At 37.6% G+C, this 12157-nt stretch overlaps 1 protein-coding gene across 1 annotated transcript in view; it reads left to right on the top strand.

Annotated features, from left to right (window-relative positions):
* Window positions 1-858: 858 nt before the first annotated feature.
* The window catches only part of LOC106180952 (retroviral integration site protein Fli-1 homolog), a 30891-nt gene continuing 19592 nt past the window's right edge, over window positions 859-12157 (top strand). Inside the window, exons 1-4 of the mRNA XM_087011317.1 lie at window positions 859-1032; window positions 1698-2637; window positions 7575-7778; window positions 9577-9675. Of these exons, the coding sequence (XP_086867443.1) occupies window positions 1030-1032; window positions 1698-2637; window positions 7575-7778; window positions 9577-9675 (1246 nt within the window). The 5' untranslated portion in view covers window positions 859-1029. The remainder of the gene's footprint in view (window positions 1033-1697; window positions 2638-7574; window positions 7779-9576; window positions 9676-12157) is intronic.

Genomic DNA, 12157 nt, shown 5'->3' with positions numbered 1-12157 from the left:
ATGATATGACACAGGTACAGAACATTTCCTATTTTTTTCATTCTATCGTGAAATATAGAGCGGCGCAAACATTCTAAAACCGGCCTCTGAAACGCTATCAGTATCAGCAGAGACTAAATTTCTAGAACATCTCAATACGTAATGCCCTTTGCTCCACGGAAGACATTAAATATATTAGGCCAAGACTTCCCTGATAAGAAGTCGAAAGGAAGTAAGTGTAATGAGGTCGAAAACAGGCTAGTTAATGTTAAAATGTGTAATTCGTAGAATGATGAACTATGAAAGTTGTATTTCTTCGGGTGTTGAATGAAAGCCATTGACAACAAGCCGTGGGAGGAATCTCGTTTCTAGTTACGTAGATGACTTTAAGTTAGTAACTTTTTTTTTAACTTTTAAAAAAGTGAAGCTATGTAACTTTTTTTTATTTTAATCACATTTAAATGTGAAGAAAAAAAGAGACATAACATTTGTAGCCTACATATTTATATGAATCACAACGATATGCAGCTGCACTGAAAAAACTGCAATGGGCATGTGAAATAAATTAGGAAATAAAAGAAAAGAAAAAAAAAACGCAGAGGGGAAAATCCCGACAGTAGTCCAGAAAAGTGAATTGGTCAGTACGAGACAATAAGGGATGTGTGTCCGTGAACCTCTGTCACGGGGTATCCTGGACCAGTTCAGCGTTCTTTCATGCCAACTTTTCGAGCGGATGTGACTCACTTGTAGCTCGGTGTGGAGGTTTTCCGGAGATACAGGCCTCGTTTCCTTCGTGAACAAGTCTGATAACGTAAGTTTCCGTTGTAAACATACCGATAGTTGTCGAAGTCCACTCAAGATCACCAAACAGGTCTGCTGGGTTTGATTTGATTGAAAAGTAAGTGAAAGAGAGAGAAAGAGAGAGAGAGAGACGTCGCGAAATCAGAAATGTTTATTCATTCGACCAGTTATTCTACGTTGATGTAGAGCTGCGGTCGGGTCTTGACACTATTACGCGTGCCGCCTCATGCAGTCACGGTTTCATGAATTATGGTGAGTAGACGCTTTTTTTAACGCCTGCTTATGAAACGAAGTAAACGGTCCACGCGATTTTATTGCTCATTTCAACGACAGATCGCGGGCGTCTAAAGGTAGTTGTAGAAAATGTATAGGAACTTATTAATGGGTTACAGGTATAATTGATGGGATTTTCTCAGAAATGGGATAGGCGCTCATTACGCGGTGCTGTCGTCTGGTTAATACTTATTCAGCACCCGTTAATTGCTTAATTCGTCACGCTGGCCACGACTCCCACCTACCAGTAAAGAACGTTCGGTACACCGGCCTGCTAACAACGCTGATTCCCTTGGAGACTGGTGTAATTCGGCTATTTGGCCAAAAAACAAGTCACTAGATTAACATAGTGCACCCATGTTACGTTCACCCCCGAATAAGAATGCAATTAATTACCTGAGAGTCAAATACTGACGTTAAGGTGTTTGTATCGGATTTAAGATGACGTTGCGTTTCAATTTGATTAATTTTGATGGATGAAAATGTGTGGTGTGGGAAATTATGGGATGGGAAAACGGGAGAAGCAGACAGCCTCCAAGAAATCGCTAATTGCTATCTCATAAAGACAGATTTATTATAATTGTGACAAGGCAGATCATATACAAAAATAAAACAAGATGATTATGCCTGATTTTTATTAATAGGATTTAGAGGCCACAGAGGAACCATTAGGAGTTGAGAAACCACGGGGGACAGAATCGGACTCGGTTTCGCAGGATTTGTTTTTAATCAATCGCTCTGATAAAAAACCATATACTGACACAGAAGAAGGCCCGGCTAAACACTGCGAGGTAGAGAATTGCGAAGTTTCTCAAAGGAGCAAGACAAACACAGTATTTGCCGAGGTTGGATATTTGCCACCTCATTACGGCATTGACAATCATAACAAATCGGCAGACGATTTTAAAATAGGGTGCCCACGAAATATAAAACAGTCGTCTGCGGGGCCGAATTACTGGAAGGATTTTGAAGAGACATACGCTGGACCGCCTAATATAATATTTCACAAGTCTTCCACGTTCAATAAAACCAAAATCAAATTGAAAAGAGAGGACGACATGCTGCACGCGCGGTCTTACGACTGGACCGACTGCGCCATGGGAGGTGGCGCAGACCTAGGCGTGGTGGTGTCGTCTGCGTTGCAAGGAGGGTGTGAAGAAACGCAGAATCGATCCGCCTTTAATACACCCCCGCCTCTTGGGTCCAACACGGTAGACTCGTATCAAGTTGTAAAAGATAATTTACCCAGAAATTACAAAAGTATGGATTCAAGAAAATTATTCCAATCAGATTTTAATCTCCAAAGCCAGCAAGCTGCCCCAACGGTGCAACAACAACAACAACAACACTTAACCAGCACCCCGCCTTCCACCACTGGCGGTAACATCTCGTGTAAGATAGAACGCCCGTTATGTGATAACATTGACACTTGTCGCGCAGACGACTTGCGGAATGACCATCATCAACATCATCATCATCATCATCACCTACATCAGCAACAACAGATGTATCATATACAACAACAACAACAGCAACAACAGCAACGTTCCCACTCCCAAGGACAGCGGGTCATCGTGCCTGCCGGTAAGTGGACATGACATTTTTTCTTCTTTAATCAGCATAATTGTAATCATGAAAATGAAAAATGAATTGGAAAGAAAAAAAAAGAAAGTAAAAAAATACGGAAATTACTTATTACAAAAATCATACTAAGGTTGTTTTACTTAAAGTTAGGATTATATCTGTACATTAATTTGTGAAGGTAAGCATTTTTTTTTTTTTTTTGTAAGTTTGAAATGTAAAATACTATCTCAAAATAATCTAAGCGTTCTCTTTCTGTTAGTTTGTATTAGTATATTTTTGGTTTTATTTATAATTTCCAAATTACAAGGGGTACTGGGGTCCTTTTACTAAATGTATTTAAAATCGTTTATATAATGTAAATATTTAAGACTATTTCCTTTTCTTAATACCGCACTCTAGATATTTTAGTTTGCTTTGGTTTTTCCAAGTTCTCTCTCTCTCTCTCTCTCTCTCTCTCTCTGTGCGTACCGGTAAATGTGTATGCGTGTGTGTGTGTGTGTGTTAATAGTTTTGTTAGTCTTTTAAAGTCAAAAATCGTTCAGGCTACCACTGATAACTTGCCCCATTCCTTGTCCATTTCATCTATTTGAACATTTTAATCAGGTCTATAAAGCCTACGAGATACGGAGTTTCATATCATGAGACATCTGTCATTCTGTTATGTATTGAACATTGCCTATCCTCATATTATGTAACAACGGTATTTTTGTTTATAGATAAATTGTGTGTAACAGGAACTGATAACGATGATCTTGTCTTTTGTGTTCCGTATTTCAGTTAAATTTAATCGAAAATGAAAACAGTCGTTAGTCGCAATTTTTTCATCTCAATTGTGTTTACTCTAATTACGACCGATAAAAAATCTGATTTTTTAAAAAAAGTATATTTACAATTTGTAGCAGTCAGTCTACAAAACAAACCCGAGTCAACAAAGTATTGCCATTCAAACAGAAGGTAAGAAAATGTTTTCAGCGCCAGCCTTCCAAAAGCTGGTATATATTTTCAGAAATGCACTGGTCCCATTTTCGGTGCTTTTCTCTTAAACTGGATACAAGCACTTCTAAACTTGAAAGACAGATTTATACTGAAGTTCAGTTCTTCGTCGTTTCTTTGATTTTCAAGTAAATGTTTCGATTTCTAGGGATTTATAATCACGTGATGAATAAAGACATCTTCGGCAATGCTTGTTAAGGAAGCGCACTTGAACGTGAGTTAAATTGCAGAATATCCTAATTACGGGTATTAATCTACCTTTGTATTGGAGTGCTCTTAGAAGTGACCTGTCACATATAATGCCTCATATTCTTCGCACAAATGCAGGAAATGTAAAGCTCGCTGTGTATTGTGGCTCGCATAAAGCTGCGCTCAGCACGCTCCATGCATGTCCATTTTAAGTCGTGAGACATACGCAACAGCACCTGCTGGTCTTCGAGGAATCTTGTCGATTTCTGCAGACGCGTCACGCACGCCGAGTTTAAACTGCGTCACTTATATCGAATATACAGTATTATGGTCTATTTTGCTTTGATCGGTATTTTTTCATATGATAATCATAGCATCGAATGCTGTAGAAAGATTCAATACTAGTCATTAAAACAGAACTAAAAGATATTGTATTGTGAGAAATTTGCATAAAAACCTACTTATTTACAATAAATAAATAAATAAATAAATAAATAAATAAATAAATAAAGAGGCCTATTCGATTTATTTTCCATCAACGCAGGTCTCTAGACCTAGTTATTTGGTTAAAAATATCGCAGGCAGAATGAATCCCATTTAATAAAACAAAAACTCGTGATTTTGCAGTATTTTTGGATCCACGCAATTAACGCGATGACCTATTTCTCCAAAAGTAAGACAATGCACTGGAGCTGCGTCTATTTGCTGTAATTCAACGCGACCGTGCGGGGGTTGTACATTTAGATATATGGTATATGTATTGTAGTTGGAAACGTGCAGGTACAGGTGCCCGCTGTGTTTTGCCAATAATTCAAAATTTTTATGCACCGGTTTAACGTCAAATCTACGCCTAGTTTAATCATTTCTCTAATACTTTATCAATTTACCTATAAATTACAAAATGCGAACCACGCCAAGGTTATTTTTAAATCTATAACTTCTTTTCAAGCGTTTAAGTGTGTTTAATGTTAGATATTAGCGAAGTAGTTTTTGATATAAAGAAACTTGCTCATTTGGGTGGCTGCCTGTTAAAAAAGGACGGAAAAGGAAAGGAAAAACATTTGCACTTTTTCTTGAATATGGGGTCTTTGGTATTCTTGGCGACGTTACAGTCCAGACGTTCCCATGTGAATGCGTTTTTGATCGGTAACGCGGAGGCGCTGATATTTTTGTGAACAAATAATTTTTGGTTTAGTGTTGCCTACTTTTAGATGTCACGTAATTAACAGAAAGAAAAAAGCGTGTGAAAATGAGTGCTTTTGTTGTTATAAATTAAGGAGAGGCAATAATAAAAAAGAAAGAAAAAAGAGACGAATAAAGACTGAGAGCAAGATTTATATTCTAGTACAAAATATCAGTCCTACCTATACTGAAATACGTCTTGTTAAAAAAGATATTTTATTTCATTTTACATATGATAATGATAAATGGAACATTCAACAACGAGTTTCTTTTTCTCATCCTCCAAATTATTTAATAAAAACGCATTTTCTGTTAGGATTTCTCCTCATTTAAATGCACTTTCTGTCAACTAGTTGTTAATCTCAACTTAATATAAATCTGGAAAAATTCTTTTTTAAGACTGTGAAATAATGAAATACTTTTATATAATACGACAGGTTCTAGAAAATACGTTTTTGTCATCCCATTTGACACACAAAGTAAGATCGAAAACGCAAGCTTCCTTTCAGGAAAAAAAGGCTACAGGTAAATTGCAATTGGAAAGACGGCAAATTATGCTTTAATTTTGCCGCGCAGTCAAAGACATATGATCCTATCAATTATTTCGTAATTTGATTGTGATGACACTCCAAATGAAGACCCGTCATGAGAACATCAGCAGGCGTTGGATCTTTTTGCCGACAATCCCGTGATGTTAATAGTTCATTTCTTCTTCATTAGGGATAATTAGTCTGCGGCTGAAACTGCTTAATTCCCAGGACCATTCGAGACGCAGTGCGACTCATTTGTTTCTGACCGTGTCTAAAGTTGTTCTTCGTTGGCATTGTTAAATGCATTCTAATATTGCGATATTTCAACAAAGCGTTCTACATTTCCTGTCTTGTGTATCGAACGCGTGATTCTTTATTAATACACGTGGGTTACACACGGCTAAAGTGTCCATTTTCAGTACAGGTATATTGATGTCTCACAAAATTTGTTGATATCATTTCGATTCTTAATCGAAAAAGTTCTACAAGAAGACAAAGCAGCTGTTCGTTAGATAATGGCAAGAACAAATATTAAGAGTGTCAAATATCAAAACATAAATGCACGCTTAGGTTTCTTGGGAAAACTTTTCTTGTAATTTTGCTTCTTATATGTATAAGACGTTATTTTGTTTGTAATAGATAGGGAAGTTATATTTTTGTTAGCTCCTCATATTTAGCCAAATAAAAGCTAATTCAGACGATCAATATTGCTTTATTGATAAAAGTTTCTGTATTTTGTCTTTTGAACATCAGATTCATTTTAAATAAGACATCGGTTGATGCCAGTTGAAATGTCGTTATATCTATAGCTAGATCATACTACTGAATTAAAAAAATATAATAAAAAACTCATAAGTTATATAAAAAGCATGTATACAATAATTTTATAATTGAATAAGACGATAGTAGGCCTAGATCTATGTCTGACTTGACGTGAAGTTATTTTTAAATATTTTATATTAAAAAATATATACTTTTTAATTTCGAAATATTTTCGGCACTCTGTTTAAAATACAGATTCATGCTACGCCTAGGCAGCCCTCATTTTAAGACACATTGATCTGGCGGGGGAAATATAAAGGAAAGAAAATGAAGCTACATCATCATTAATCAAAGTTTCAGAAAAGAGCGTTATTTTGTTGCATTAATTTCGAAATAAATGAAAGACGGCAGACGATCTAGGCGTATTGGTCACATGACGCTTGTGTGAAAAATGCCGTCTGCGCACTGAGTTTCATCTGAGTGATTCACTTGTTACTCACCTAAGTGCGTGTCACACACTCTAAATTGGACTCTAATAATGTCATTACCGGGTTTAAGTTGGACAATTTTCTTCATATCACGTCACAAAGAAAATGGAAAATGGACAAGAAACCAGAACTTTTTTTTACGAAATGATTTTTGTCCATTGCCATTTGGTGGTGACCTTTCTTGAGTATGATATTTATTTCAGCTCTTTCCGAAAGTTTAATTTTAATTTTATCTTTTGACATTTGTAACCATAGTTAGAGAAATTACATAGCAGAATTACAGAGAGAGAGAGAGAGAGAGAGAGAGAGAGAGAGAGAGACGTTGGAGATGTCTTTGCAAAATCAAAGGCATATTTGTGGCATAAAATTCTTAGCAAAATTGAAGGAAACAGCCTGGACACGATAGCATCTCGTAGACGTGAATTAACTGCTGCCGTGCAGGTGAGGAGGGTTATCCTGTGGCCACTCAGCGGGACGCTGTAAGGAATGACCTCTGGTCACGGAGCGTTCTGACCCTCTGTCTGCAGTCTCGAGTGGTTTTTAATGCATCATAGCCTTAAATCATGAGAATGATGCGCATTGTGTCTCTTGTTGTTTTGGTGTAGTGCAGATTTTGATGGTGGAAGTGTGTGTGTGTGAGAGAGAGAGAGAGAGAGAGAGAGAGAGAGAGAGAGAGAGAGAGATAATATATAAGTACAGGAGAATGCATTGGGTGATATGAGATTTCTTAGATATACACTTTACATTTTTTTTCACTCATGTTAACAAACGTGTTTCATTCCTTCTTTTGAAGACCCCCTTCTGTGGACGGCCGATCACGTCCGCCAGTGGCTGGAGTGGGGGGTGCGAGAATACGGGCTGCAGGGCTTGGAAATATCGAAGTTCCACGGAATAGAGGGCCGCGAGCTGTGTCGAATGACCAGGGAAGATTTCAGTCAACTCACGACTCCAAATAACGCCGACGTCTTCATGGCGCATCTGAACTTCTTGCAACAAAGTAAATATACAACAGAAATTTGAAAATAATATTCTTCTTTTGCTTCCTCTCCTTGTCCCTCTCTCTCTCCCCCTTTTCTCTCTCTCTCTCTCTCTATCAACTCCCATCATTACCTTTTTAAGACAGAACTCACTCGACAAAATATGACAATTCTGTCTTTAATCAATTTCTCTTTGCCTTACCAGTTTATTTCGTCGAAGAGCCATAAATATTGTTCACAGATAACATAAAATACTCAAATTTATACCACATGGTGTTTTAACCTGTTTGAGCAAAATGATGTGGCAGTTTAACATTCGTAACACAAGGACATTAATAATCTGTAACTTCATATTTGTGTTGTTTGTAGCCGCTCCACACCACGTGTTCTTGTTAATAAAAAGCTAGAAAAACACATTTTAAACACACGGCCGTATTACGGTTTGCCGCCGTAGGAAAATATGCGTTTGTTCGTCACTTTTCTCAAAACTTAAATAAACAACGAGCCACGTCGAAAATGATTCAATAAATAACATTTTTACTGCGGTTCACTTTTATGGCCAGCTTTTGGAGTGACGAACAAACAATAATTACGATTGTGCGTTTAGTGTCCAACAATAAGCTCACAGTAGCCGCTTCTATTCTTTCACCGCGGATCGAATGCGGGTCTAACTGTTTAAGCGCAGCTAATCACCTATCAATCACAGCAGTGAAGTATCTGAAAAGCACCTGCTCTCGTGAGCGCAAGATATGTCATCATCTCTCTCCATTGTACTTGCAGCCAGCATTGTACTCTAGTCATATGAGACCGCGGTTTACGAGGGAATATTAAAGGAAACCTGAATGTTAAGACATTATTCAGATAATGTCTTTTATCGCGATGTAATGCGACCGGAATGCTGTTTATTTATTTATGTTGATTAACTTGTCAAAGCTGCATGCCCTTTTTTTACTGGTGCTTGTATCGAAGGTGTGAATTTCTTTCCGCTACACGATACGCGCAGTCTGATGGTGAGAGTTGCTTTCTGCCAAAATTTTTTCAAATCTAGAAAGGTGGGTGAGTATTCGGCGACCATATGTATTTATATGTTTTCTTATTTTAAGGACGTGGTGTTGGTAAAAAGTTTTAAAAATGTATACTTTGTGTTGAAATTTTAACGAAGACGATATTTAATCTGAATAGGCAGGCTGCAGTTAAAACCAGCTAAATCGATTATGATGAAAATATGAATGTCAACGAATGAAAATTTATTGAAGACTCACTTCCTGGAATTGTTTTCATATGTTTAAGTGCATAAATACAGGTATTTTGAAATGAAAGCTGACATTTCATTTTGTTGCTATGACGTTGCATTTCTAAGAGAATTTTAATATAACTCTGACAAAGTATATAAAAAGTAAATAGCATTGGAATAGCTGAGTAAAACTTAACTAAAAATATTCACTTAAAATATGCAACTTATTGTGGATTATGGTTTTCTTCGTTGGAAAAAAGTTCACATATCCGACATCCTGGACGCGGCAGACGACATGAGAAGCAGTTCGGATATTTTGTGGACAGGGTGAAAATTCAAAACTTTAGGGTTTCCATTTCAAATACTCAGTGGAATGAAAAATGATTATTTAATTTCAATCAGCATTCTTTATAACAAATTCTAGAAAACCCGTGTTCTTCTGGATCCGCCTTATGTTTCTAATATATTTTTGCAAAATAAGGCGATGACTATCTGGTCGACCACGTACACAATTGACAGTGTTTTAAGTGTTTTAAACGTTTTAACCCTCCTCTCTGACTATACTTGAAGTTTTCCTATTCCAGCTTGTGTCCAGAACACAGCGATGAGCAGTGAGCGCATGCCCAGTAAACACTCGCCTACCCCGGCCCTGGGAGCGCCTTTTACGGACCATATAAAACCAGGTAAGGCACTTTCGGGGTACGACCTGGTAAAGTTAGCTCCTCACCCCGTCCTCTTTCCCTAGAGTTCCTCCCATTTATTGAAGACCACAAAACAGGTAAGGCAACTTTGGCGTGCAACTTGCCATTACTCTTAGTTTCATTCGCCCCTTCCCAAACTCGGTCTTAATGCCTTTTATTACCTTAATGTACAGTGTAGAGCCAAGCAAGCCAGTTTTTTTTTTTTTTTTTTTTTTTTTTTTGATACTCTCATTTTTGTTATGATAATGACAAAAGTGGAACCACAACACGTGCGGTAATATTTAGTAATATCGTGACCGAGTGACCGAAAGGAAGCGATGCACTTGCCAGTCACTGTCAAAGAAGACCGCGGATTTATATCCAACCCCGGCGTTTGTGTTTGCCATTAAGCCACAGGACTATCCTTAGTTTTTAAAGGGGTTAGGTAAGATTTACTAATAAGGTATTAAGAAAAGCCAAAAATATTTCAAGGTATTTCCATCAGTGCAGTTATTAAATTATATAGAACTTGTTGCCAGACGTGACGTCGCTTAAGTTATGTATACTGCCAATAGATGGCGTTAGTGACGCTGTTGTGAACTAGAATGGCGATGTCTAAGAATAAATTTAGTGTCAGCAAAATCTCGCTTGCAGCACTTTTTCAGGTTATTGATTAATTGTATTGACAAAAAATATTTTTCGGAACTATAGCAAGATGAACGTTTGAAACAGGTTGGACGTAGACAAGGTTAATAATTAGTGAAGGTCTTTATGTCGAGATATTTTATCAATGCTGTGGACAGTGTTTTTATTCTACTGTTTTATTATGTTGAAAACTTCTACTGTACTTTGTACTCACTCATTGCTTGTAATTGAAGATGTAAATGCTTTACAAAAAATACCAAGTACACAACTGAGTATACTTGTATATACGTTTGCTGTATACATTTTATTTTTACCACCTTTTTTAGTTTTGCATTGATGGGGCATAAATTCAGTCCTCTGAATGCGTATGTAACTGCACGTTATTAATACTTAAATTGTAATTAAGGTACATCTTGTGTGCGTGTGTGTGTGTGTGTGTGTGTGTGTGTGTGTGTGTGTGTATGCACGCGTGTTTGTGAGTGTGCGTGCTTTGAAACAAAGCGCGTATGGTTTAAGTCAAAAGAAGTCATTTTTACCAATTCATCTCAGGACTTCATCAATTTTCCAATGTTTCTCAACCATCCTCTTGACTGGCCAGAAAATCCCCAAAACGCTTAAATACTGTATCTAACTACAACAGTCCTAATTTATTCTAATTTTTTTCATAGTTTGTAGACAGTTTGTAGACAGAGGTAGTGGCGATCTGATAAAAAATAGACTGTATCCTTATATAAGCACCCAGTACAAATAGACGTACATGTACAAGCTCCCTGATCTCTGATTTATCACGTAATCTTTATTTCGAGTTGAGATGTTCTTCTTTCATATTTTAACAAGCGACTGTTTGCTCGTCCTAGTGCATTTCAGTAAAATTGAGAGAGAGAGAGAGAGAGAGAGAGAGAGAGAGAGAGAGAGTAATGATGAAATGTTCGTGTACACACTAGGAAAGGTTTATTTTTAATTTCAAAGCCGAATGACGTAGAGATCATCTTCTTGACAAAAATTAGATTTCCCTCTACGTGCGCAGTAGTGATAGATCTCGCATTTGCAGAATATGGTACATTAACAGAGTTAGGAACTGGGGTTACAAAAGAATATGAAATGAAAGGAAAAGATCAAAACGCCAAAGTAATGACGCGGGAAAAAGCCACTGCCGGGTTGAAACACCTCTGAGCCGTAAGTTCAGAATGCATTTTTCTTCTTTTCCCAACGGCGGTCTCCTTACTGCCCCGGCATCTCCCGCGAACAACAAAACTAACAGAGAGAGAAGAATCGTTAGTCTGCGTTGTGGGCCCTCTCCGAAAGAGAATCAAATAAGTCTAACCAAGTCTATTACGGCCCATTTTCCGTTCTTTTCACAGCGCGTGTTTTAATGCCGTGTCGCCCATTCATACGACTTGTGTTTATGGACAAATATTAACTGTGCATTACGTAGACTTGGTTGTCGACACCTTTTATTCGCGAGGACAATTTCCCTTTCAACCTCGTCATAACATTTCGTAAAGTGAAGCAAGCGGAAAGATGTGCTTGGCGCCCGTTGGGTGATGGAATGACACGGAGAAAAGATTTTTTCTAAGGCGCAGAGAAAGCGTGGAGAGAACGGCATTATGATATAGCGTATCACGGCTTGTTAATGGCCTCAGCGCTATTGTCTCGCGCGCATATTACAATAATAGGGAGAGTCGTGGTACTGGAGGGTTCTAGCAATTTGATCTTCGGTGCCGCTGGGATATTTGCTGTTATGAAATGTGATGTGAAATTTAAATGATTAGTGAGTGGGTATTATTTCCGGAGAAACAGTCGGTTCAAAAGTTAGCGTTAACCAAGACAGGCACGTGTG

The sequence above is a fragment of the Lingula anatina genome, chromosome 4 (genome assembly GCF_051362555.1).
Source record: "Lingula anatina isolate TDL-2025a chromosome 4, LinAna3.0, whole genome shotgun sequence".
NCBI classification, from domain to species: Eukaryota; Metazoa; Brachiopoda; class Lingulata; order Lingulida; family Lingulidae; genus Lingula; species Lingula anatina.
Note: the sequence above shows the minus strand (reverse complement) of the source record. Positions and strands in the feature narration are given on the sequence as shown.